The sequence below is a fragment of the Camelus ferus genome, chromosome 10 (genome assembly GCF_009834535.1).
Source record: "Camelus ferus isolate YT-003-E chromosome 10, BCGSAC_Cfer_1.0, whole genome shotgun sequence".
Taxonomy (NCBI): domain Eukaryota; kingdom Metazoa; phylum Chordata; class Mammalia; order Artiodactyla; family Camelidae; genus Camelus; species Camelus ferus.
In genome coordinates this window covers 62,473,081-62,500,453 of record NC_045705.1, presented here as the reverse complement: position 1 = coordinate 62,500,453, position 27,373 = coordinate 62,473,081, and the positions used below count along the sequence as shown (strand labels likewise).

The 27,373-nt window shown below is 49.8% G+C and overlaps 2 protein-coding genes and 1 long non-coding RNA gene across 5 annotated transcripts; 2 read left to right on the top strand and 1 right to left on the bottom strand.

Annotated features, from left to right (window-relative positions):
• On the bottom strand, positions 1-7,957 carry TMEM109 (transmembrane protein 109). Of its 3 annotated transcripts, none has more exons than XM_014566814.2 (4): positions 7,801-7,957; positions 3,067-3,311; positions 2,054-2,156; positions 1-1,596 (listed from the first exon to the last, which is right to left on the bottom strand). In XM_014566814.2, the coding sequence occupies exons 2-4, from the start codon at positions 3,301-3,303 to the stop codon at positions 1,205-1,207; spliced, it is 732 nt and encodes a 243-aa protein (XP_014422300.1). In that variant the 5' UTR covers positions 3,304-3,311; positions 7,801-7,957; the 3' UTR covers positions 1-1,204. The 3 variants fall into 3 exon arrangements, with proteins under 3 accessions (XP_014422300.1, XP_006193699.1, XP_014422301.1); XM_006193637.3 differs by having other exon boundaries at positions 7,772-7,929; XM_014566815.2 differs by lacking the exon at positions 7,801-7,957 and adding an exon at positions 3,943-4,189.
• LOC116666491 lies at positions 7,077-14,066 on the top strand. The gene is made up of 3 exons (XR_004323382.1): positions 7,077-7,201; positions 9,601-9,659; positions 13,610-14,066. It is a non-coding gene; the product is annotated as an uncharacterized LOC116666491 (long non-coding RNA).
• Positions 14,067-15,757: 1,691 nt separating this feature from the next.
• PRPF19 (pre-mRNA processing factor 19) lies at positions 15,758-25,397 on the top strand. The gene is made up of 16 exons (XM_006193636.3): positions 15,758-16,001; positions 17,700-17,849; positions 18,022-18,098; positions 18,841-18,982; positions 19,066-19,139; positions 19,256-19,318; positions 20,193-20,234; positions 20,362-20,436; positions 20,764-20,839; positions 20,996-21,105; positions 21,523-21,678; positions 21,906-21,975; positions 22,209-22,294; positions 22,540-22,710; positions 22,838-22,943; positions 24,860-25,397. Exons 1-16 carry the CDS (start codon positions 15,983-15,985, stop codon positions 24,955-24,957), a joined length of 1,515 nt encoding a protein of 504 aa, XP_006193698.1. The 5' UTR covers positions 15,758-15,982; the 3' UTR covers positions 24,958-25,397.
• The last annotated feature ends 1,976 nt before the right edge of the window (positions 25,398-27,373 follow it).

Genomic DNA, 27,373 nt, shown 5'->3' with positions numbered 1-27,373 from the left:
TACGTTTTATCCGGAACAAGATAATAAAATAGCGTGCACTTTATTTAAAACCAACCAAGCGCTGATAAAAATATATATCACTGCAGCTGTGATTCCACATCAAACCTCAACAGACCTGGGCATGTCTTTACTCTTCACATCATGTGCTGGGTCTGGCAGAGGAGGATGCCCACCTCCACCAGAGGAGAGCCCCGTGGGGAGGGCTCGGCTCCCCCGGCTCCCCCAGAGCATGACACGGGAAAGGGGTTGTGGGGGCATCTCTACTGTTTGTTCTGTGTTCCTCCCAGGCTGCTGGCGGCCGCTGATCAGCAACTCCTTGGTGGCAGTGATGGAGAGAGAGAGATGGAGAGCCGCCTGGCATGGTACAGACAAGGAGATGACCCCTCTTTCCTCCTTCAGGGTCTCTGAAGTCCCCACAGGGGATCTGGTGGCCACTGCAGGGTCCTACTTGCAGGCACAAGCCTATGAAGCAGTCATCTTTTGCTTTGGCTGAAGGGGAATCAAGATTCTGAGAGGAACCACTCTCCTCTGGACACAAAGCAGCCACAGTGCACCTTCCTACATACAGTACGGCAGCGGGCAGGCAAAAGGCCCCACTGGCTCGGATTAAGGCACTTGTAACAGACTCACGTACATCCCAGCCCCAGCCCCTCAGGGGAACTCCCCCATTTCCCTTCCCCTCAAGCCCCATCTGCCCCGCTTCTTCCCCACACAGGGCAATGAAGGAACAGGAGCATGCCTTGAGGGACCGTGGTCTGGCTGGAAGACTGAGCTGGAAGAAGACAAATGGGAAGGAAGCTGGGGACTTAGCAAAGGAAGAGCCAGAGAAGGACAGGAGCGCCAGGGCATCAGGAGGAAGGCAAGGTGGTAACTGAGTCACGGGAGGCCAACAGCAGTGATGTTCACTGAGAGCAGGTGCAGAAGCTGGCAAGGAGGCCCCCCAACCGGCCCTGGCTAAGACAGGCTGGGAGCAGAGAGAGGGTTAAGAGAACCAACCCCAGGCAGAGAACCTCAGAAGACAGGGCCCCTGAGGACCAGCAGAATGGTCTTCCTCTCTCTCGGCTAAGGGGTGTGGTGCCCAGATCAAGGTTCGGAAGGTTCAGAGACAGGGCAAGGGAGGGGCAGGGGGCTGGAGGAGGGCTGTGAAACCCAGAAGCAGCTCAGCTCTTTGGTACGATGAAGGTGGCGGTGTCCAGCGTCCTCCTCACTCCTCCTCCACACTTCGGGGCCCTTTGGCCGCTCGCCTCTGCCGCCAGCGCAGCTCCTCCACCTGGCGCTCCAGCCCCCGCACCTTGGCCTCCAGCTGGGCGCCCGAGGCCCGGGTGCCAGTGAGGCGGCTCAGCAGGGCGTAGAGGGTGAGCAAGGCCAGGAGGAGCAAGGCCCGGGTGGACGGGTCGGGTACCGACCTCACCAGGGCCACAAAGGCGGCCAGGAAGAGGACCAGCTTCAGGCCCCACAGGATTCGCCCCAGCAAGGCCAAGACCAAGCCGAGGAGCAGGGACAGCAGCCAATAGGCCACCAGGGCCCCTGCTCCCCACAGCAGGAAGGTCTGGACCTGGCCCGGGCTGAGCTTCAGGCCCTGGGTGAGGTGATCTCCTGGAAGGGGAGAGAGTCACAGAATCAGCCAGCCTGGAGTGGTGAGGGGAGAGGGGTGGTCAAGAACCCCAAAAAGGGGAGGAGCTAAACCCCTCTGCAAAGGGAAAATCCTCTTTCATAGGGTCAGAGACATGAGCTTGGACCTCAGCTCCAGTTCCCGCTGGCTGGGAGGACGTTACTTCTCTTGGTCAAGCCTGTTGCATCTATGAAATGGGAGTAATTCTCTGGGCTGTGGGTGACAGATGAGGTGCTATGTCTGAGCATCATGCTTCACCTGGTGTGAAGCAAACAATGACCCGGCAGGTGGTGACAATATTAGCCTGCTCTTATGCTGGCCTCTGGGGGAACCCGGGAGGTGTTCCTGGGGAAAAAGTCTAGACCCTGAAAAGATAAACTCCCCTAAACAAGAAGAGACAGGCTGAGCTCCAGCTGACCTAACCAGTTCTCTGCCACTCACCTTCGAGCCCCAAGGCACTCAGCAGCTGTGCGGCGATCCCAGACAGAGCGAAGAAGGCCACAGAGATGGCGGATGAGACGGCCCACATCACCTGGGCCAAGGTCTGCAGGAAGAGCCAGGCAGGAGATGAGTCCAGAAGTCATGATCACCCCTCCTTCGAGCCTCACCAGCACCTCCCACGAACATCTCCCCCACCCCGCCTCTTGCCAGAGGTTTGCCTGCCTGGGCCTGACTGAGGGGTCCCTTCCACAGCCACTTTCTAGTGCACAGGCTTGGACACCAGGCCATTTCTCCTTTCTGAAATGGAACCCAGGACATCTGGGCCCTAATTCAACTGATTGGCAGGAATACTGCGGTGGTAGTTGCAGGGGAACATGGGCATGGGGGTGCTCATCAAGTCCCTGGAGTAGTCACCCCATAAAACTGGGGCACTCCGACTCTCCCAGGGAATCATGAAGGTGTGTGAAGTAAGACCTGTAAAGGGCTAGGATCTTTCCATGGAAAAGGAGACAATCAGCTCTTCTGTATTACAGATTTTACAAGTGACTTGTTTAGTACGACCTATCAAAGGTATGTGACAAGCTTGGGATCCATTAGGTGGAAGAGACAGCCCTGCCTTAAGGCCCTGTGTCATCCCCACCCCGACCTCTCCAGGTGAAGGAATGGACTCAGGTCTTGCCAGTTTGCCAATTTTAGATTTCGGGTCAGATTTAGACCAAAGTCACACTCTGCAGTCACCCGTGACACAGGTTTATAAAGATGGCTCATTTCCTAGCCTTTCTGGCAGGGAAGGGCAGGAAAAAGGGAAAACTGGGGGTGGAGCTAAAGGCCATTGGGTAGGAATCAAACAAAGGGAGTGCAAAAGGCAGGAACTGTCTGGCTTCATCCTGTGGAATCTGGGGCTCTCTGCCCCAGGGATTACGACACACAGAGGATGTGGAGCCAAGACAGCGGCCATGGACATCTCCTCTTTCCTCAGTTCATGGAATCACGGCAGGGAATGCCTTCCTTACCTCAGAAATCAGGTGGGTGGTTTCTGGGCCAATCCAGGCATCCAGTGTTCCCCGCACAGATCGACCTATCTGGCTCAGGAGATCAACTGGGACCTCCCTCTTCTGCTGGTCTGATGACACAAAGTCTCGATGGGACTGGGATGATGCTGAGTGGAGGAGGAGGAAGGCCACGAGGACCACCAGGATGACTTTGAACAGATGCTTGCCCCATGGCAAACTGCTCCCTGTGCCTGCCATGGCTGGGTCTGCCGGGAGAGAAGCTCAGGGTGAGCAGAGAGCCCGAATGAGCAGAGACACCCACTGTCCCAGGCATGACATGCCCCATCTCCCTCCTCCACCCCACCCTGTTCGCTGAGAAAGGCAGAACTGGGACTTTCGACTTAAGCTGGGCACAACGATCTGATTCACAGGTTCCTCTTTCACATTCTTTACCACCTGCATATTAATTAACCAGCAAGTATCATTCCGGGCCTTAAGTGGATGACAAGATCTCTCTAAGGCTTATTCCAGTTCTAAACTCTGAAGGCCTATCTCTGCATCTTAGGTGCTTTGGGCATTAAAAAAAAAAAAAGACCATAAGGTTCTGTTCCCAAGGAGATTACAGACTACTGAAGATAAAGCTGATTTTTTCAAAAAATTGAAAAACAGCACACAAATAAATGACATAAGGAAAAGTGATCAGTTACATGCTCAAATAAGAACATACTGCACACAGGCCATCCGCTCTCATGTGAGGTGGGTGTTAGCCTCCTGCCACTACCAATACAGAGGAGAAGAAGCTGAGACTTAGGAGTTAAGCATTTGCCCAAGGTTGCTGGGCTAAGTAGAAAGGCCAGGATTTGAACCTAAGGTTCTGCTTCCAAATCGCACACTCACCGGTGGTGAAGGTAACACAGCGGGTGTCAACTGCAGTTGCTCACTGGAATCACCTGGAAGCTACACCAAGTACTGAGGCCTCTGTCCCAAGCCCAGAGGTTCTGATGTCACCGTCTGGTGTGGCCTGATCCTAGATCTGCAAAGGCTCCCCAAGGGATTCCACTGGGCAAAGTTGAACCCCCCTGACACAGAATGACCTCAACTCCCCAGCCCCCAACGTAGGCAGAGTGAAAGCACAACTCCGAAGTCAAGATATTATGATTAATAAAAAGTTAACCATGCACCACCAATTACATTTAATCCAACAACAACCCAGCAGGTAGGTACTGTTATTATCCCCCTCTTCACTGATGAAGAAACCGAGGAAGGATAAGTAGTTAGTGGGGAAGCCAGGATTTGAATCCAGGGGCATCTGACATCAGATCCCCTCACACACACCACCGTGCTGTATCCTCTCCAACTTAAGTCTCAGAAGTGATTTGGAAAGTCAAACAATAGGCTTATTCATGAGCCAAAGTAGTAAAATAGTCTTGGCATCTACCAGTCAACTCTATGAATTACTGGTGACAATTCACTTAGCCACTTTGTATTTTGTGCTCTGATCTCGTCTGTAACGTGATGCTATAGGCAGGTTAAGACCCAACAAGTACCAACTCATTGAAATATGTGTGGATGCAGCCAAGAAAAACGTTTTCAGTTCCAACTTCTACTTGCCACCATGCTTGAGAAAAGTCAAACCCTACCAGCAAATCCCCTGTTCTCTTCCAGGCTCAGAAATGAACCTGTGGCTCCAGGGAGTTTCCATGATTCAGCCCTGATGAGCAGAGGCTAGGCCATGCCCCCGAGGCAGAAGCAACCAGGTTTTCGAAGTTTGTGCAGTTACCAGGGCACTCAGGGAGTTGGCCAGAAATCTGGAGCTGTCAGGATGGACGAGATGGAAGAGAAGATATTCTCATTCTTGTTTAGTGGGAAGGAGGAGGGTCCAAGAAGAGGTTATAAAAATATCACTTTCAGGGCAACTTTTGGCCCAGAAACAGCTGCTGTAAGTCCCTCCTGAGACCTGGAGGATCAAGCAGGGCTGCCAAACATGCAGTTCATATACAACAACCTCAAACGGGGAAGCCTTCTATTCTTCTTGGCACAAATCAGGAAACAGACGGTCCCTGCCACCAGTGGTCGGAGATGAGGATCACTCAGGTCAGTTCCTGGTCTATCTGGGTCATGACTGCGGACTGAAAGAACAGGGCTGCTATCCTGGGTTGGATTCTATATCCAAGGGCCTCCACCAGGAGGGATCAGATGTCATCTCCTCAGTTCTAGAAGGTCAGGATGATGTGAGCTGCTCCCTCCATGGCAGCCTCCTGGGTTCTGTGCCATCCTCAACTTTCAGGCGTCCCTATGTTCCAGCTGAAAGGAGCTGGAGGACCATGAAATAAACTCCACGATGAGGCTGGCATTGCCCCGCCAGCTGACCTTCTGAAGGGTACCAGAAACCAAATCGAACAGGAGTCTGGAGTGGGCCATTTGCATGTAAGAGTGCAGATAGCTGTCTGGTCCCCTTCTTCAGACTGCGTTCACAGCATTCCTTCTCCTTTCTTCTTCAGCAAGAATCTGACCCATGGCCATGATGCCTCCTCACTTTGGCCCAATCAAATACTTGGAATAAAGAGAAGCCATGGCAGTCAAGAGCTGAAGCAGTCTTGAGCTCTGAGCAGAAGTATGTCTTAACCATCTTCATCTCCTGTAATGCTAGACCGCAGCCAAACAGGAGGCACACAACCATGATAAACTGTGTGTGTGGTATGTATAGTGTGTGTGGTATGTATAGTGTGTGTTGTTTTATAATTAAGTGCTTGTTATCTCACCACTGCATTTAACTCTTATAACAATCTTATAAGGTCCTGCTACTCTACACATATTGCTCAGAAAACTATGGCTCAGAGATCAAGTGACTTGTTTAGGTTCACACAGCAGAACTGGGACTTGACTCCAGAAGCCAGGATCTAAACCTTACCCTGTGGTTCGTTCCACATCCTCACACTGCCTTAGTAAGATATGGTCCCTGTCCTCGAGGTGCTTAAAGTCCTGCTCCAAGTCAACCAACTCAAAGTGAGAGAACACCTAGACCCTGCAACGGGATCACACCCCAGAGGATGAAACACCTGCTGGGCTTACACGTCATGGGTTTGCACCAAGACGTATGAGGCCAGCAAAAATATGGGACTAGACCTGCCACTTCTGTTCAGACAGCTGCAATATGGCTCAGGCAGGGCCAGGAGAACCCTGCTGAGCTGAGGAAACTGCTTCACTGAACTACGGTATGAGAAGGCAGCATATGTTTAGCTGTGGTTTGCTGAGGGCAGGCAGGGTGTGGCGGTCCACACATCCCCTGCCAAGTCTTCTTCCTCCCATTAGCTTCCTTCCACACTATGAATCACTACATGGCAGGAAGGGCAGCTGACTTAGTGCCCTCTGCCGGCCCTGATTTCTCCATCATTGCTGGAGCTGTCCCTAGGGAGCACCGGTTCTCAGCCTGTAGAGTCTTTTCAAGCAAAGGTGTCTGCCTCCTTGCGGGGCTGCCTTACTCATACTCTCCCATAGATGGGTTCAGGCTTTGGTTTCTAGAGCTCCTCAGAGATTTCTGATGCATAACCAGACAACTGCCACAAATGATCAGCAGCACGGAAGTCTACTGTAGGCAAAACCCCCAAAGTGTAGCAGTGCACAAAGGACTCTAGACTTCCTTCTGTCCCAGGCTCATCTCTGTCACACACTACAAGCACTACCTTATGCCTATTACTTAACCTGAGTTTTCGTCTCCTCGAATGTAAAACGGGGTCAAGCGAGGTTAAGAGTTATTGCAAGGAGTTAACATGTTTCTGCAAGAACTCTGTAAACATCTACAGAAGCATTGCAGTACACAAATTGCCAAGATATCTCTTATTACACTGTCGCATAATTTAGCAGTTTATATGCCTGCTTCCGCCATTACTTTGAGTACCTCCTCCCCTTCAGACTTCACAGCTAACTTTTCTTGGAAGCCCAGCGCCTAGCACAGAACAATGACTAATAAGTGAGTATTAGAAGCCCGCCAAGAAGCGGTGACGGTAGCAATGCAGAGCCATGGAGAGATGCGGAGAGGAGGCTATTTTTAAGTTGATCCAAATATGTAGCGGCCACCGAAAAGCACAGCTGAGTTGAAAGGAAGCTCCTAGACCGGGCGAAGCTGCCACTGAGAATGAAGTCAGCGTCCTGGCAGGTGAGGGCAGCCCCCGCTAAGCCCCGGACAGCTGCTGCCCGGCAACTGTTTGGGGGCAGGGCGACAGGCAAAGGGGCAGCTTCCCAGGCGCACCGCGCCCTCTCCAGGACCCAGTCTCTCTGAGACAGGGTGTCAGTGGCATGTATGTGCTATTTCGAACAGCGTGTCCCCTGCCAAGCCCTGCTTTGTGGCGTCGCCGGCAAGGGACGCGCTGCGGCCCGGGGGTTGGGAGTATCCCAAAGGGCTCGGAGCGAGGCCGTGGGATGCTAGGCCGTAGGCAAGAGTCAGGGGTGAGGGGCTCAGCACTAGCCTCGTCCCCCAGCCTGACAGCCGCCAGGTCTCGGCCGGACCTCGGAGCAGCTATCGGAACGCTCTTCTCCCCGGAAACGCGTGCCTCCCGTGTTACCTAGTAACGACGCCCCCTGTTGCTTAGCAACGGTGAGCAGGATCCCCAGTTGGTTTCCCCCACCGCGCGACGTCGGACCCCTCCCCACTGCTGCTCGCCAGGCCTCCCGGTTCCGCCCTGCTCCCGCCTGCAGCGGCTGTCACCTCCCGGTCCCGCATGCTGACCTCGAGTCCTGGTCTCGGCTCGCACTCACCGGGCTACGGCCCCCGCTGCCCTTCACGTGCGACTTCACTAAAACGCGCCACTAAACCCGCGCCTCCACACTGGGGCGTTGGTGTATCGTCTGCGCACGCGCAAGGCGGGATGAGCCCGGGGACCTGCCTGCCTCCCTTCGGGCCCAAGCCTGGTGCCGGTCAGCGCATGCGCCCTATTCTAGGACTATGTTTTGCCCCATGCGTTCCCATCCAGAGAATGGGGTCGAAGTTCGAGCTGGGAACGGAATTTTCTGGCAGGAAAAAGGAAAGAAGTGACTATATCTGGGCAAACTGGATCTTTGAATTCAGAGGGGAAGCTTATCTGCCTCTAAAAAAAAAAAAAAAAACCCTTGGCATTTCGGGCAATGTAGTTCTCAGCTATGTGGTCTCTCCTGAGGCATTGTGGGAAATGTAGTTCTAAGGGAGAGGCTCCTGAATGCACCTGTTCTGAGAAACTTTTCGCGCTAAAAAGGCACAAAGGGAAAGGTTGTTAGAAAAGCAGTAAGAGGCGCAAAAGTGAGAAAATGCATCCTCTCCCTCTGAGGGCATTTCTACATTCAAACCCTGCAGATGGCTCCCAAATGTTCTCTCAGTTTTAGAGAAATAAAGGTACCAACTCCCAGAGCCCATTTGTAGCAAAAAGGCGGCGTTATGAAGGACATTTGAACAACAGATTTGGAATGAAGTGATTTTTTTTTTGCCTGCTTTGTGATTCTAGGCAAATCACTTCATCTCTCTGGATATTCTTGTTTCAACTTCAATGTTGTTAAAAAGAAAACCATAGGTTTGAAATGGGGTTAATTATGCTAGGACAAGCCCTCAAACCCGGGCTTAATACCTAACCTAAATGAAGTTTCAGTCTCCCCTAGAAATGTAGACTTAATCAGTCAGTCAGGAGATTTTTTGGTCAGCACCAATGAGGCAACCTGTCATATGGGCTCTCTCTAGCCCCCAAAGGAAGATGACATAATCTGATACACTGACCCCTTATGTTCCCCATAGATAGATTACCTATGCCCGAAATAATCTTTTTTTTCTGTTTCTCAGTCCCATGTCCTGCCTTAAAAGCCTTTCCCTACTGTAGCCCTTTGGAGATGGGATGCTGCCTGATTGATGAATCTTTTATAGCCAATAAGATCTTGGAAATTTGCTAGACTGAATTTTATTGTTTGACTCTATGAAGTATTAGAAGGTCCTAAAAATACCACTCCACTGCACAACAAGAGATTCAATGACGAGAGGAGAGTGAACATTTATTTTAAAAACATGGTTGCTGTCCAAATGCTTTATCCCATTGGGTACCATAAGCAAGCTCCCTCTTGATGTTAAAACAGTTTCTGAAACTCAAAACTGTAAAACAGAACTCCTTTTTTTTCTCCCTGCTGTTATCAGTTTGCTAATTCTGCCTTCTTCCAAGATGTTGACTGAAAGAAAAACACACTACGTAAGAGCTGTGAATTGAGTTTTGTGCAGTGTCTTACTGAGAACTATAGTCCAGAGACAGCCTCTTAGATAGCTCTGAGGGACTACTCAGAAGAGGTAGGGGGAGAGGCCGGTATATCCGTGATTTTGGCTAAGAAGTATCAGCAATCCAGCATACATCTCAGAAGAAGGTTACTGCTAGTCAAGAGGAACAGATATCTCAGTTAATGATCCTAGTGCTTTTCTAAGTATGGGAAGATGAAAGAATCAGTGTTCATAAAAATGTTTCCTGTTATATATAATTATCTAAGGGCTCGTTTTACCCGTTTTCCCAAAGCACAGAGTGATTTATCCTGTTCATTCTGAATTCCTTTCAGGGTATATTGCATATCAGCAGCTGCCAGTGGCTTGATTTATTGACTTGTGGAACTGGATGGTGAGTGACATTCCTTGTTTTACACTGCCCCCTTGTGGTCATAAATTTGACCAAGGTTTGGGAGGCCTTTTGTAAGTAGTTTGTCACATGGTGCTAGTAAGGCTTATTCCTAGGTCAGGTGAGGATTTCGTTGATATGCCACTCAGTGCGCTATTGCTGGACTTCCTGTTAGGTAGCCATAAAAGTCTCTGGACCACCTATCTTGCTGGTCCAGGAAATGATTCCCTCTTGTTGCTTCCTCCCATGTCTAGAGTTACACTATTACAATCATTTTAATCTTATATAGAATTATATATTTGATCAATGGTTTCAAGTTGTTTAGTCAACATTATTTTTGTCAGAGGCTCAGTGACATGCTGGGTAATGAAAGAAATGACAATGTCATAGAAGAGGCAGAATGCCAGTAAGACACCTAGAAGCATGAATAAGGTCATAAGGAAGAAGTTAAACCAAGAACTTCCATTTGGTGCAGCCCAATATATCCCCAGTCATCTGACCTAGTCAATTGCTGTCTTTAAGGGTAATGATATATTGGCATTATTCATAAGACACTCAGCCCAATTTCCTAATGTAATTAGGCTGATTATTCCTAGTATAATTTAATTATTCCCAACATAATGGGGCCTTTAAACTAAAATGACCATAGCCTGGTGTTAACCATATATAACCATCCATAACTGAGGGAGGATCTCGCCGAATAAGCAAGAAGTTATGGTTTTTGACTGAAATTTAGCTCATTGTTCTGATGGAGTAAACTTTAAAGAAAATTTCTATTTATGACCAGAGTCAGAGCAGGTATGATTGATTAGCCAAGTGAGGGGGGGGTCCCATCTAGTAATTTCAGTAATGGCCTGAACAGAACTATATAACTTCTTTCTTCTAGAATAAATTTCCTAAGGGCTACCCAATCAAAGTCTTGGAGTGGAGAAATCCACCAAGGTAAACCAGAAATACTGGACATGACTAATTGACCATAACTTGACAATTGGATTGACTTTTAAACTGCACAGGATTTGTACTTGCAATTGAAATCAAGAAAACATTATAAATAATCACACAGGTCAGGCCCAGTATCTTGGGATAGCTGTCTACTTCTGATGTCATCTTCTTCTTTCTTTCTTTCTTTTTTTTTTTTCCGGTGGAGGTACTGGGGTTTGAACCCAGGACCTCGTGCATGCTAAGCATGTGCTCTACCACTGAGCTATTACCCTCCCCTTAACAAATTTTTTAAATTTATTCTTTTATTTTAAATTTTTTTTGATGTCACCTTCTCCTCATCCTGGTGCAGTTGTAGTTTCTCCTCTGAGTGTTGTTTTAAGGTGATTTTAGGTCAGCAGTCCTCTCCATAGACCAGTTTGGTACAGGAGGGCCTTTTAAAGTGGGAGATATGAATCCAAGAGTCAGAGTTCCCTTCAGTTTCACTTCACAGGATCTAGTTAAGAGTACCTGATAAGTATCCTTTGATTTAGGTTGGAGAGAGTCCTTTAAATGATGTCTTTTCCAGTATGCGTAATCCCCTGGTTGCAGGTCATGGGGCATCTGATCTTTATCCCAAGACAGATTACTATGATAAGCTTCAGAAACTAGCTTAGAATGTCCTTTTAATAATTCAATTAAGCTTTACAATAATGCAACATAGTAAAAGGGACCATCTAGGAAGTGAGTCTTAGGCAGTAAATACCAAAACTCAAAGATAATTAACAACACTAGAACTTAATATCCACAAAGGTGTATTACTGAAACCTAATTCTTCTCTCCAAAACCACCCTCACTCTACCAAATATAGCCAAAATTAAGACTAATTTGTTTGCAGAATAAGTCTGGTTTCAATAAACTTGGCTTCATTATTCATATAAGTGTAATAGATCATATACGCTCTTTTAAATTGACTTTGCTGGGACTTTTCATAAGAATTCTCAAACTGAACTTTAAAAGTCCTCTCAAGGCCAGGAAATGCATGCCAAGGATTTGCCATCAGATTCTGTCTTGAATACCTATAAATTTGGATGAATTACTCTCTTCTTGAAGTCGAAAATATCTTGAGGTTTTTGCATCTGCCAGGAAGTGGCTTTCTTTTCTTTTTTTTTAAATTGAAGTATAGTGGATTTACAATGTTGTCTTAGTTTCTGGTGTACAGCATAGTAATTCAGTTATACATACATATATATTCTTTTTCATATTCTTTCTCATTATAGGTTATTACAAGCAATTTAATATAGTTCCCTGTTCTACACAGTTGGAACTTGCTGTTTATCAATTTTATATATAGTAGTTCATTCCAAACTCCTAATTTATCCCTTCGTCCCCCTTTCCCCTTTGGTAACCCTAAGTTTGTTTTCTATGTCTGTGAGTCTGTTCCTGTTTTGTAAATAAGTTCATTTGTGCCTTTTTTTTTAGATTCCACAAATAAATGACATCAAATGCTATTTGTCTTTCTCTGTCTGACTTACCTCACTTAATATGATAATCTCTAGGACCATCTAAGTTGCTGCAATTGGCATTATTTCATTCTTTTTTATGGCTGAGTAATATTTCATTGTATATATAGACCACATCTTCTTTATCCAGTCATCTATTGATGGACATTTAGGTTATTTCCATGATTTGGTTACTGTAAATAGTGCTGCTATGAACATTGGGGTGTCTGTATCTTTTTGAATTAGTTTTCTCATTCAGTAACTAAAACTATTTTTAGTTTTTTAAGGAATCTCCATACTGTTTTCCATAATGGCTGCACCAAACTATATTCCCACTAACAGTGTAGGAGGGCTCAAGGGGAACAGTTTCTTACTGAACTTACACGAATAACTATATTGCCGTGAGACTAAGAATACTCACAAAGAGTTTACAAATTCTGAAGGTATCAGGTAGAGAGAAAAGATAAACATTTCAATTCTGCTTACAAAGGTATAATTTACCAAATTGCTGTAAGTCACAGCTTAAGGGAAAAGGTTTCCTTATATCTGGAAAACGAAGATTAAAAGCCAAAAACATTTCAGATAAAAAGTTATACTTGTTGATATTGATACTCTGTTAGTTTTATAAAGACATCAGTTTTTCCAACAGAATTCTTTAATTTCTTACCCAGTTTAGAAGTATAATCTGAAACTTATCAGAAACCTGTACTTTTCAAAAAGCATCAGAGCAAAACACTAGCTGTCTATAAATGAAAAAAGACTTTAAAAGGCATGGTTAAAGACGTGATTACAATGCAATTGTCAAGGAAATTTAGTTATTTTTGTGAAATAAATTCTTTAACAAATTCTGTTAAAGTCTGTGAAGCCGATTTGAGGAAAGATATCAGGTCAGCCTCCTCCCTAATCACCCAGTCCCAATCTCCTCACTGTCTTTCAACTGAGCAAAATCTTCCCAGTGTCTGTCAACTGGGAAATAAAGGCACCTGTTCTTGAATCCTAAGTTCAAGGGTAACTTGCTCCTCATAGTGAGGAGTTTAACAATCTCTGAATAAAACTCAGGATTGTCAACCAAGATGCTAGAGCAAGACCAGGAGTGACTCACCTAAATTCATCTGGGCACACCAAGGAGGCAGACAGGCACAAGGGGCCCTTGCTGGTACCATGGTTCTGGATCCTATTAGAGTTCAGGCAAAGGAGAGAGGTTGCTCTGGGTCCTTTCATGGTCACCAAAACTGTCAATTGAAAAAAAGTGCACAACATAAGAGTTATGAGTTGAGTTTTATGCAGTGTCTTACTGAGGACTCTAGCCCAGGAGACAGCCTCTCAGATAGTCTGAGAAACTGCTCAGAAGAGGTTTGGGGAGAGGCCAGTGTACCTGTGATTTTGGCTAAGAAGCATCAGCGATCCAGCATATGTCTCAGTGGAAAGTTGGGGTTCATTAAATTTTTTTCCTGTTATATCTAACTATGTAAGGACCTGTTTTGCCAAAGCACAGAGTGGCTCATCCCGTTCTTCATTCTGAATTCTTTTCAGGGTGTGCTGTAGGGCAGCGACTGTAGTGGCTAATGACTTCATCCTTGGAGGACCATATGGTGAGTCCTTGTTTCACACAGACTACACATGAGTAGCCACCAGTCTGCCATCATGTCAAGTTGTTTCTTTCCTTCAGATGTTTCCCAGACATACCCATCTTCCTCTGGCCCCTTATTACTTCCTCCCTTGGCTAAGGGTCTCTTTCTTCCAGAACGGGCTCTAGCAGCATCCTGGGCCTCACCTTCCAGCCTTTCTAACAGTTGCACAGTTGGAACCTCACATGTGCTTGTGAGATCGTTTCTTATTTGTAGAACTACCAACCTCATGTCGTGGACTTTCCCATGCAAGAAATGTAACTTTTCTTTTTTTTTTTTTTTCCTATGACAAGTTAATTTCTTTTCAACTCTCTTCCAGCTGAGTGGTAGAAACATCCTCAGACAGTTCAGGGTTCTTTCTATCCTTGTTTCTCAGGTTGTACACACCTTTTGGAAAATTAACATAGAGTTGGAGGGGGGAACGAGAAGAATTCATCTAAACCTCTTTGAGCTGCATTGTCCTTCTTAATTGTCTGTCTCTTGTCCACATAGGTTGCAACTAAATCTATATGGGAAATGGAGCTTCTTCTGGATTATTTGCCCAATATGTTGCCTTGCTTCCCAAGTAACAGCAGCCCTGGCCTGGGGAAGCAGGACATAGAGTTCCTGTCTCAAGGACCCACTGACAGCTATGCATGTATATATCCCTTCCCCAACGTGTCCCTTCCCAGCCTTAGATAATCTTTATCTCCTCTGTGGGGAGGCTGAGATTGGGAGGAGTGGTGAGTAATCTGAGATCAAGTTCTCACCTGTAATATTTACTCCAAAATCAATTGCCCTGAATCCTTTCTATTCCCTGAAGAGCTGGCTTTTAAAACTCAAAAGCCTTGAAGAGACTCCCCCTTTCCTCCATTCTTCCATCACAGCCATAAGCTCCCCCACATAGGGACAACTCTGTTTCACTCAGAGTCCTATCCCCAATGCCAAGTACAGTGCCTCCTGACTGGCCACAGTGGGCACTCAACAAAGATTTGTCCAATAAATAAATTTTTGTGTCCCTCTCCCTCCAGTCTGTCCCCTCCCAACCCATTCAGTAAATGTCTTCCAGAGGAATCTTCTAGAAACATGGTTATCACTTCACAGCTGAACTGCTGTTCCACTGCTAGCCCAGTCAAGTCTAACCAACTCTGGTTCAAGGTCCCATCTAAATGGTTCCACTTTATTTCCTACCACATCCAAGTACTTAAGCTGCCTGGCCTGGCAGGCAGTCTGTCGTTCAACCAATAGTTATGACTTTCCCGCTATGTGTCAGGCACTGCGTTAGACTCTGCGAAGCAACAGTGACCACAACAATGATGATTCCTGTCATCTCGGAGTTTACAGTCTAGCGGAGTATCCAGACATCAAACATTTACTTGTACATAATTAAATGATTATAGTTATTCAGAATGGTTCAGAGGAGAATTACAGAGTGCTGTGCGGACTAAAATTCAGAAGTCAAGAACAAGACTCCAGAGGAAGTACCATTTAAGGTGAGACTGAAGTTTCCTTTGGAGGGGATAGGCGGGAAGGGAAGGAGGGACAGTCCGAGTTGACGAAAGTATTCCAGGCAAAAGCACTGGAACCAGCCAGAGAGGGTAAGTTTGAGGACCTGAAATGCCAGTGTGGCCGAAGAGAAGTTGATGACTCGGCCAAAATCACAGAGCAAATTGGTAGAAAAGGTAGGACCAGAACAGTTGCTTGGCCAGCGTTAGTTTTCTTCACCCATCTGCATCCACGGCTTCTTCACTGGGTCTTTCTAAGGGTAGTCCGAGAAACGCTTGCCCGGGAATCACGTGGGGCACGCACTGAAAACGCAGGCTCTCTTAAGCAGACCCCAGGAAGATGCATTTTAAGAGATTCTCGCACGCCAAAGTTTGGAAGACTACGATCCCACGGCCCCAACAAGCTCTGTTCTCAAGTGTGTTGCCGAATTGATCGGCTTTTTAAAAAGGCCCACTGCATCATGGGAAATGTAGTTTCGGGCCTCCTCTCCTCCTCCAGGGGCGCGTTACGGAAGGAACCGAGTGGGCCCGGAAATAGCCGAGTATGACCTGGCGCTCCCTTTCCTGCACGGTTGCATTCTGGGAAAGGGCAGTTTCCGTTAAGTGCTGGAGGCTGAGGCGCGCGACCAGCCGTGGTTCCACGTGAAGCGCTAGGCGGGCTTCGCTCGGCGGGGTCGCTCCCCGCTCGCCGCGGAGCGTCCCGGAAGCAGCGAGGAACCGGAAGTGGCCCGAGGGGGCTGAGAAGCCGATCCCGGAGCTCGGTGTGAGACGCCTCGGAGCGTAGCGACGGCGCCATGTCCCTGATCTGCTCTAGTGAGTATGGGCTAAGGCCGATCGCGGGTCGCAGGAGGCCGGAGAGCCGAGCAGGAGGATCTACGAGCCGCTGCGGTGCAGGGGTGGGGGCGGAGGTGAAAACAGGGCTCCTGGGAGGCAGGGGGGCTGCCTGTCAGCCCGGGGGTCTTCCTCCTCAAGCGTGGGGTGCATTTGCGCAGCGCTTCATAGTTTACCTAAAGCCTCAAACGTATTGTCGCAGGCACTGAGGCCATCCATCTCTTTTGCGCAGTGGAACTGAGGCCTGCATAGAGAGAGCTGGTGCAGGGGAAACAGCTCTGGTGTAGGAATCGGGAAGCCCGAAGGCTTGTGCAGGATCCTCCTCCAGTTGGCTTTGTGATCTGGCAGGAGGATGCGGGCCTCTGTTTACCCATCTGCAAAATGAAGGCCTTGGCACTGGATGTTGTCTGAGGCCCTGCTCGGGTCGGCAGAGCTTCTGTAATTTGCGAAGGTCACACAGTGAGTTGGAGGCAGTGACAGGGCTGAAAGCCAGGTCTCTGGCTCCCAGCCTCACGCTGTAGGACTAGTAAAAACAGCGCACATTTATAAAGCTTTTATTGGTTTACAGTGCACTTGCAAGTCTGTGATCTCATTATATCCTCACAAGAATGCTCCAAAGCAGAAATAAAGGTCCGATTTTACAGATAAGGATGTAATGCCCAAGGAAAATGTGGCTTTTGTCAAACAGAATAGCTAATTAACTGGCGAAGCTGGGTGATGGAGCCAGGTTCTCTGACCCTGAATCCATGCTTTTTTCAAATGCCTTGTACTGTCTTTCCTTTTGGTGTTTCATTGAGGCATGGAGATGTTTTCCATTCTCATTGTTCATCAGGTTATTAATTTCTCAGCTTTTTCTCTCCTTGCTTCCTAACTCTCAAGCCCTTTAGTCTTCTGAGAACCTCTCCATAAATCCAAACAAAGAGAAGAAGGAGGGAAGAGAACGTGGCTAGAAAAAAGAACTTTTCACATTTAAAGAAATTACAATGTGCAGAGTATTTTCACATTTACTGTTTCCTTTCAGTCTTGAGGAACCCCTTTTACGTGTTCCCCAGCACCATCCTTCCTCTCATTCGCTCATCTGTTAGATGTTTACTGACTGCCTGCTGGGCATCTGCATTGTTCTGGAAGTCAGAGACCAGCTATAATCCCTGTCCTCAAGGGGTATAAACGATAGCTCTGTTGAGGGTGGTTGTGAGGATGAGTTAATCTGCGGAAGTGTTTATAGTCGTGCTTGGCATCTAGTAAACACCGTGTAAATGCTTTTTGTTATTACAGCATTTGTTATATTGCTTTGTAATTTCTTTGTCTGAGAATCCATCTAGGCTCTAGCCCGAGATTTGAGTGGCTTCGTGTGTATCTCCCTGTCGTCCAGTATAATGGGTGCCTAAGCACCTTCATTCAGAAATGAGATGGGCAAGGATTACTGACCGCTCTCAAGCGCCCGGTGGATGGTAGTTGTGCAATAATTATTTGTTGATGGACTGATGGGAGACTGATGGAGAAGCTAGTTAGGTTGCTGGACAACGTTCTGGGTACAGTCCAAAACTGGCTTAGTGTCATGTCTTGATTCCTGTTAGTGTAGGGACGCGTGGTCTTGTTGAGGCCAGTAGGCAGGGAAACATCTCCTTGGCCCAAGGTCCCTTTCACCCGCCAAGCTGACTGCCTGCCTTTTCTCCGCAGTCTCCAATGAAGTGCCAGAGCACCCATGTGTGTCCCCAGTCTCTAATCATGTCTATGAGCGGCGGCTCATTGAGAAGTACATTGCAGAGAACGGCACAGACCCCATCAACAACCAGCCTCTGTCCGAGGAGCAGCTCATTGACATCAAAGGTGCCCACTGGCTGGCTGCAGTCTGAGGCGCTCCTAGCTCAGAGCCGGAGAGGGGGGCCAGTGCACCAGGGGAGGAGGCGGTGGTCTGTTAGTGCAGGTGGAGGGGAAGAGTGGGGAGGGGTAGCACACCCCAGGTTATGGTTTTTCAGACCCACTTTCCCTCTCTTGGCAGTTGCTCACCCAATCCGGCCCAAGCCTCCCTCAGCCACCAGCATCCCAGCCATCCTAAAAGCCTTGCAGGATGAGTGGGTGAGTCCCTGGAAGAGAAGTGGTGTTTTCCCCACTTGAAAAGAGTGGGTCATTGGACCAGGATGTGGGGTTGAGAAGGATGGAGCATTGTTTTCTGTTCTGCGGGGTGGGTGAGGGCAGAAGAGGAGCCTGGTGGTTGAAGCCACACAGATCCCGGTTGCACACTTAGCTCCGATGCCCGCTTGCCATGTCACCCTGGGCAGGGTGCTTGCATCTGAGTCTTGATTTTCCCAACTGGAGGACACACGTTAGTGCCTGTCAATCAGGGTTTGGGGAGAATTTGAGTGAGATTAGAGTATAAGCTTCATGGGGTCAGGGCCTTGTGTTACTCATCGGTACAGCTCCAGCATCGAGAGCAGTGCCCATGCCTAGTGGGTGCTCTGAAATGTGAAGGGATGAGTACATCCGGGGCCTGGCTGGCCAGTGCCTGACACATCCAGGGCCACCAGTGAACAGCAGCAGTAGCATTTGTATTCCCTTTTGGTGAGGTGACCGCATAACTCCTGAGATTCACTGGCAAATTCGAGAGGATGGGGAAGGGAAGGAGCTGGCTCCCACTCTCGTCTGTGTGCCCAGTGTTTGGTGCCGGCTGGGAGCCCGGGAGTGTCTGTATTGCATCCCGGGTCGTGGATACTGGTCTAGGCCATGGGATGGGAGGCAGCCTCCTCTTATCAAGGGCTGACTCTCTTGCTGGGTGCTCCCTCCTCCTCCCGGCCCTCACAGCAGTGTCTCCCTCTCCCAGGATGCAGTCATGCTCCACAGCTTCACCCTGCGCCAGCAGCTGCAGACCACTCGCCAGGAGCTGTCCCATGCCCTGTACCAGCACGATGCCGCCTGCCGGGTCATTGCCCGTCTCACCAAGGAAGTCACTGCTGCTCGAGAAGGTCCAGCCTCTCCCCTGCCATCCCTCACTCCGGGCTGGGCCTGTTTTACAGCACCCCGTTTCTAATGTCCCTTTCTCGTGCAGCTCTGGCGACCCTGAAACCACAGGCTGGTCTCATCGTGCCCCAGGCTGTGCCAAGCTCCCAGCCGAGCGTTGTGGTGAGTGTCCCCCTGGCCCTGCCAGCCGCCCGTTTGTGTGAGGAGGCGCCTGTTGCCCTTCTGTGAGAGTCTCCGGCATTCTGTGCTCCTCTCACCTTCCCCTTCCTTCCCTTCAGGGTGCAGGCGAGCCAATGGATTTGGGCGAGCTCGTGGGAATGACCCCCGAGATTATTCAGAAGGTACGTCGCTCTCTCACTCGGCTGGAGGGCTGATGGGCCCTCCCCTTTCACTACCTGCCTTGAGTCCAGTAGGAATGCTGGTCGTATCCACTTGGAGGTGGAGCCGTGGTGCAGAGCACAGACTTGGACCAGACTGCCTGGGTTTGTGTTCTCATGTCACCACTGCTGAGCTTTATGACCTTGGGTGGGCTCAGCCAATCCTGTGTCTTAATTCCCTGGCTTGTAGAGTGAGGATAATAGTACCTACTTTATAAACTTGTGGGGATTTTAAGGATTTTAATTCTGTGAAGTGCAACAACTTGCAGCTCTCATGAGGGTTCTTTGCAGACACTAGAACGTTTTGTTACACGTTTTCATGGTTTTTCTGCTGAGGGAGACAGGGCAGGAGTCATTGTTCACATTTTACAGATGAAGAATCTGTAAAGAACCTGAGACTCAGACTCAGAGGCCCAGCTCACAGGAGGTGGAGCTGGCCCCTGAGCCCAGGGCTGGCGCTCTGTTGTAGTCACAGCATCCTCCTTAGTGGGAATGGCTAGTTTGTGTCTCTTCCGAGCAGTTGAGGTCGTCCGCACGCATCTGGGATCTCAGCGGCGCGGCCACGGTCTGGGAGCGCTGCCATTTATCTCCTCTGTGACCTTGGGCGAGTGACTTCACTTCTCAGTTTCCTCCCCTGAAATGAGGTCATCAACACCCACCTCATAAGGTTGGAGTGAAAGTAAAGCGAGATACGCACATTAGCCTTGAGCACAGCGCCTGGCAGGTGATGAGTCCTTGGTGATGCTTGTGAGAGCAGAGTGTGACCAGCAGCCCCCGGGCTGTTTTCCTGGCAAAATAATTTGTCTGACATTGAGCCTGTTCCCGGCTCTTTCCTCAGCTGCAAGACAAGGCCACTGTGCTCACCACGGAGCGTAAGAAGGTGAGTCCTCCTAGAGCCGGGGGCGAGAGTGGGCCTGGGGGAGGTGGTCAGCCCCTTAGGAGAAAGGGAGATGGCTGAACCCTGCACTCACTGCCCCTTTTCATGGGGGTCTCTTTCTTTTTCTCAGAGAGGGAAGACGGTGCCTGAGGAGCTGGTGAAGCCAGAAGAGCTCAGCAAATACCGTCAGGTGGCATCTCATGTGGTGAGTGGCCGGGCCCCCGCTGACTTGGAGACAAGGCCCTCCCCGGCTGTTTCTGTGGTGGAGGGGGCCAGCACGGGGTGCCGTCCAGGGCCTCTGGCCCCGTTTCTAGCCTTGGCTGCTGACTTGTCAGGGCTTCTCTTCCTGCCCAGCTCTGGCTTTCCTGATAGTGCAGTGAGGGGGTTACTGCATCCAGGCAGAAAGCCAAGCGCAGCGGATGCGGAACAGAAGTCACCCTTGTTTGCCGAGGCCAGGGCTGGGGGGTTCATGTGGCTTTGTGGTGGCCTTGATTCAGCCGTGACAGGATTTAACCTGGCACTGTCTGCACAGGGCTTGCACAGTGCCAGCATTCCCGGGATCCTCGCCCTGGACCTCTGCCCATCTGACACCAACAAGATCCTCACTGGTGAGAGCCGGCTTGGCCCTGCAGGCCGGGGCAGGGAGGGCAGCGAGGAAAGTGCAAGCTCCTGTCCTCTGTGAGCCTGGAAACAAAAGGATCTTCTCCAGCAGAGGGACCTGGGGGGCCTGACTTATTTTTGGATCTCACTTTGGTTCTCTTCAGGTGGGGCGGATAAAAATGTTGTTGTCTTTGACAAGAGTTCTGAGCAAATCCTGGCCACCCTCAAAGGCCATACCAAGAAAGTCACCAGTGTGGTGTTTCACCCTTCGCAGGTAAGGGGTCTCCTCGTACCCTCAGCCCCTCATTCCTGAGCCCTGTAGCAGTGGTTTAGGGTCCCAGAACCAGTCTCCCACCCCTCCTGTCTCCTTGGTGAAGTTATGTGGGCCTGAGAAACCGCACTGACTCTCTAGTTTCTCAATTGCGCTAGCCACCTTTTTCTCTGGTCCTGGAAACCGCTTGGGATGTTTCCCTCTGCTGCAGTTATCCTTTTTACCACTAGATGGCGGGGCCTCTTCTTGGCCAAATGCTGTTTGATTTCTCATTCTGATAGCATTTATCCTCTTAGGCATTTTTGAGTGGATGGGTGGTTCCAGGCAGGGTGGGACTGAGAAGAGGAGCAGTTGTCCCTAGTCCCCTTTTGTAGGATGGTTCTTTGGCTCTGATAACCTGCATCTTTGCTTTTCTTTCAGGAGCTGGTGTTTTCTGCCTCCCCAGATGCCACTATCAGGATTTGGTCGGTCCCGAATGCCTCTTGTGTACAGGTTGTTCGGGCCCATGAGAGTGCGGTGACCGGCCTCAGCCTCCACGCCACTGGTGACTATCTCCTGAGCTCCTCTGATGACCAGGTGTGGTCCCAGCCGGGGCCCTGAAGAGGCCCCGGGGAAGCTCAGACATTGGGAGGAGGGAACATCTTACCAGACCCAGCTGGTTCCCCAGAATCTGGGGGAGAGTGTTTCCTCTGCCAAGAAAGGCTAGCCTAGCGGGGTCTGCCTAACCGGGGCCTGCCTTCCTGCGGGGCTGCCGGAACCTGGGGCCCACTGTCTTACTGGCTCTGTTGTCTCTGTCTTTTCAGTACTGGGCCTTCTCTGACATCCAGACAGGGCGTGTGCTCACCAAGGTGACCGATGAGACCTCTGGCTGCTGTAAGTTGCCTCCCAGGCACTGGGCTCTTCATTTGCCGCATATCGTTAATTTTTATGTTTTATTTAGTCGTTGGCTCATTTGTTCTTCTAAAAATGCACTTGCTGCCAGCACCTGCTGAGAGCCAGGCCCTGTGCTGGGCACGGTGAGCAGTGCGAGGAGAAGGAGCCTGCCTTGGCTGAGCTCAGTCTTCCCCTGTGGGCTCTGACCACGTGTCCACCCCTCTACTCCACAGCTCTCACCTGTGCGCAGTTCCACCCCGACGGACTCATTTTCGGAACAGGAACTATGGACTCTCAGATCAAGATCTGGGACTTGAAGGTAGGACTTGGCAGCCTCCATCTGTGACCCAGAGCGGGCACTCTTGTGACTGCCATGTGGCTAAGTGCTTGTGGCACCGGGCCCCGGGGTATCCCAAGAGTGAAGAGACGGTGGCCATGTGTGTGTGACATGGTGATAGGTGTGTTCTGGGGGCCCCGGGCTGGGCTGTCCATCCCTGCTATTCCTGCTGGTTGTCCTTCCTCATGACCAGTGGGTGACATTTGACTCCCCGCCCCCCACTGTAGGAGCGCACCAATGTGGCCAACTTCCCTGGCCACTCGGGCCCCATCACCAGCATTGCCTTCTCCGAGAATGGCTACTACCTGGCTACAGCGGCCGATGACTCCTCTGTCAAGCTCTGGGATCTGCGCAAACTTAAGAACTTTAAGACATTGCAGCTGGATAACAACTTTGAGGTGCGCCCCTCCCTCCCCCCATCTCTCTCGATTGCCTCTCCTCCTCATTTGTCTATTCATGGAATTACTCTAAACTGCCCAGCACCCCTAGTCTCTGCTCTCATGTGCCCTCTCCTGACTCTGGCAGGTGAAGTCACTGATCTTTGACCAGAGTGGTACTTACCTGGCCCTTGGGGGCACAGACGTCCAGATCTACATCTGCAAACAGTGGACGGAGATTCTTCACTTTACAGGTAGAGGCTGGCCCTGGGATCCTGAGGTCTCCAGGTGCCCTGGCCCAGAGGAAAGTGGGAGAATCTCACTGGGTTAGGAATTTCTAGGGGTAGGTGCAAATTTGCAGCTTTTAATCACTACCTGAGGTGGCAGAGTTTAGTGGCTAAGAAGATGAACTCAGGGTGAAGTCAAGGATCTGACTGCCTGACTTTGAATATAAGCTTTACCACTTGAAGCTCTATGACACTGGGCAAGTTACTTAACTCTCTGGAGAATGATGATAGTACAGTCGGTCCCCAACAGACTCAACCAACTGTGGATCAAAAATATCTGGGGGAGAAAAAAATCCAGAAAAGCAAACCATGAATTGGCCGCACACTGGCAACTATTTATATAACGTTTACATTGTATTTACAACTCTACATAGAATTTACATTCTGTAAGATTTTGTAAGTTATCTAGGGGTAACTTAAAGTGTATGGGAGAATGTGTGTAAGTTACATGCGAGTATGCCATTATTTTATATAAAGGACTTGAGCATTCGTGGATTTTGGTATCTGCAGGGGTTCCTAGAACCAGTACCGCTCAGATGCCAGGGGAGAACTCTGTATACCCGGTGGGGTTGTTGTGAGGTTTAGATGAGTTCTTTTATACATATGTGCACATATAAATATTTTTAGATGAGTTTATATAAATATGTAAACAAGTAAACTACGAATGTATGTAATGTATAAAGATACACGCATAAGATAGCAGCATGCACACATGTGTGAGTGTATGTTTGGAACGGTGTCTGGCCCAAGGAGGGATGCGCCATCATCAGTGAGTGCTGTGGCTCGTCCCTGGGGGAGCAGAGAGTAGCTGAGACAGACCCAGTGTTTGCACTAGTGGAATTTCTGGTCCGGTTGGGAAGGCAGATGTAGAAGGACCTCACAGACAATTACTTAGCTACAGTGGTAAGTCCTGGAGAAGAAAAGCATAAAACGCTGAGACCGTGGCCAACAGGGTTGGCAGCCGCCTAGTGGTCATGGTGGCCTCAGGCACCGGACTTACCCTTTCAAAGCTGCGCTTCTTCAGCTTTAAAGATTGATTTAAAGTATTTGCTTTGCCAGTTGTGCCAGCTGCCTGGTAACGGGGTGACTGCTCCACCCGTGGGAACTGAATGAAAGGCAGTTGCTCTTGTCCTTGTTGATGAGATTCTTGTCCTCGTGAGCAGGGTGCGAGTAGGGCACAGGTGTCTTCTCCCAGCCTGGATTCTCCTGAGCCCTGCTCAGCGTGTGTGTTCCAGGCCTGACTGTGGCCCACCCACGGGTTTTAACCCTTGCCCGGGCTCCGGGCTCTGATTTGGAGCAGAGTTAGGTGGCGTGGCAGGCTGGAAGCACAGGGCGGCTTTGTAGTGTCTCCATCTGGGATCCTAAACCTAGAAGAAATGGGACTTATGCCCATGAACTCCCTAAGCCCTGTGAAGAGGGCCGCCCAGCCTCCTCTGCCCTGACTCCACCCCATCATATGTGGGGGGCCCAGGCTTCCTGGAGTCACAGCTCTGAGAACTTGAACTCGGTGAACAATGGACTGTTGCAGCTACGTGGAGGGAGTTAGAACTAAATACTGCCAAGCCAGCTTCCAGTCAGTTCTGGTCCTTGAACTGAGCAGACTTGCAGCTGCCCTGAAATCTTGGGTGAGGGAGGCTGGCGCTCATCTGTCCACTCGGCCTCCATGGGCCAGTCCCGAGCTGGGCCTTGGGGGTCAGGGTTGTGCAGTTCAGATGGGAGCCCTGCCCTTGGGAGTTCACAGTTGGCGGAGACAAGGCTGCAGCAGCCTGTGGGGTGCGGGGCACCGACAAGGGATTGGATGGATTGGGAGCAGATCATTGGGGTTGGTGCCAAGACCCCGAGGGAGAAAAGCCTTCTCACTGTTGCGTCTTGTCTCTCCACAGAGCATAGTGGCCTGACCACAGGGGTGGCCTTTGGGCACCACGCCAAGTTCATCGCTTCAACGGGCATGGACCGGAGCCTCAAGTTCTACAGCCTGTAGGCCCGGCCCCTCCAACTGGAGCTGGGCCACATCTCAGTAGTGGGGTAGAGTTGGGGGGGGTGGGGGAGGGAGAAGAGACTGCGGGGGGAGGGGGGTGTATGGGGTGGGACATTCACATCATTTCACTCTGGTCCGGTGGTGGCCTGAGAGCTGCGGTGGCATGGACCGCCCTCATCTGTGCCACCCCCAGGCCCCAAGGGGACGGACATGGGAGGTGGGACTGTCACACCCTGAGGGCTCAGAGTCGGCGCCCAGGGCCTCTCCCCTCCTGGCGTTCGTGGAGTTGGAGCTGGTGGCCATGCCACACCCACCTTGCTCCAGGTCCTGTGAGTCAGGGAGAGGCTGAGCCAAGGGAACTGTGAAGGGGCTGGGCCCAGGGCTCAGGCAGGTTTTTGTAAGCAGTGATCTAGTTTCATTAAAAAAAGAAAACAATAAACATAGCCACCGTCTGTGTGTGTCTGTAACAAGGAAAGTCAGGGAGGGAGCACAAAGTGAGACTTGGGCAACTAGGATGCCCGTCATCGCTTTTTTTTTCTTTTTTTGATTGCACAGCAGAAATAAACAAAAAGAAATCTACAAGCCATTGCCAGAATGAATCTCCCATGTCCCTACAGGCCTTGACCGTGTCTTTTGTAGGGTCTCATGTCACTCTCACTTGCCTTATGGGGTTGGCTTCCACAGGAGCCTGGAAGGGTGAGGGAAGTGCTGAAGAGTGAGAAACTGCCGGCCCTTTGGCTCTCAAGGATCCTTCAGTTCTTCCCTCAGAGGTGGTAGAAACCCTGTCCCAATGTGGCTTAAATCAAAGATTTCTATAACCCTGGGGTTTGAAGGTTTGAAGTAGAACTGGTGGGGGAGGCAGCCAGCACATAGTAGCTAAAAGATCAGATCTTGAATGCCCCATTTAATAAGGGAATGAAAGTAGGCTGATCAGTGTGGCCTCTTTGGGTGGTCAAGAGAGGCCTTTTTCAAGTAAAGTTGAGGCCTGACTGAGAGGAGCTAAAGGGGAGGAGGAAGGTTGCAGACAGGGAGGAAAGGTTCTGAGGCTGCAAGGATGGAGATGTGTGGAGCCTGGGAAGGAGGCCAGTATGGCTAGAGTGCAACGGTGCCAGGGAGGGGGCCAAGATATGGAGTGTTCCCTGGTGGGGCGGGGCCAGGTTCTAAGCAGAGCAGTTCACACGGATCCAACAGCCTCCACGTGTATTTTGCCATGTCAGTGCATGTGGTCAGGTCAGTTTGGGCACACCGTGTCTCCCTAGGAAGGCCAGAATGCCTCTTAGCTAGCACAGCCTTGTCCAACTCCTGCAGCACAGAAACCATTGAACTTTTTGAGCCAGTTTCCTCATAAATATTTCACTAGAAGAGCCTTTGTAAGCCCCGTCGCCCATGGAACTCGCCTTTTGGAAAACGTACCAAAGTTTTTAGCTCTTTGTAAACAGTACTGCAATGAACACCTGTGAGCATGCAGCCTCTCGCTAGCTTAGGTGAGTTCTTAATGGGTGCCTTTCCAAGAGTGGAGTGATGACGATGGCAGTGCATGGAAGACTTCGAGGTTTTCCCACATCTGCCAACCAAAGTAGGACCAATTTGAAGGTATGGCTTAATGTGTGACTTAATTTTATGTATCCTCAACCAGTTTGGGGTAATTTTTCTGATTTGAAAAGTGTGATTGTCCTTTTAGGAAAACACCCATCACGTGGTTCTGAACAGGACCAACTTCTGAAGGACAAGAGAAACTGTTGAGTGAAAGGTGGGCCAGTGGAGCTGCCCGCTGTTTGCAGGTGGTGGAGCTGCGTCATTCAAGGTGGTGACCCAGGGCTTGGAGGGCCTCCTGGGACTGAGCTGGGCCCCAGGGTTACCTAATGATTTCTGGCTAGATACTAATACACATTCTTAAGGTCTGCCTTCATTTCCAGAAAAACAAGTTGAGGACAGAGCTTCTTGGAGGACCCATGGGTTGGGAAGGGCACCGTGGCTCCCCTCTTTGCGAGCCTATGCACATGTACTTTTTTCAGGGGCAAGGCTTGGAATAAATCTCTGAGGGACTGTAGTCCCTCCCCCAGCCCCAGTCAATTCCATACCACGTCCCGGAAGCATTGGGATGTGGGTCATAAGGCTCTGAAATGCTTCCTCTGTCCTGCCCTCTGTCCACCCTCAGCAACACACAGGCTGTGTGCTGGACCCTGTACATACTTTTTCTCATTTTAAACTTGAAATAACCTTGCTTTTAGCTGTCCAGCAACTCCACAGCTTCCCCGCACCTTTGTGGGGCTTCATACCTCTTTCCCATCCAGGGTGGAAGGCAGACTCGGGCTCTGGGGACAGACTCTGGGCTTTGACCCCTTAGGCGTGTGGGGCCTTGTAACTTTCTTTCTGTTACAGTGTCTTCATCCATGAGACGGGCATAGTGTCCTTACGA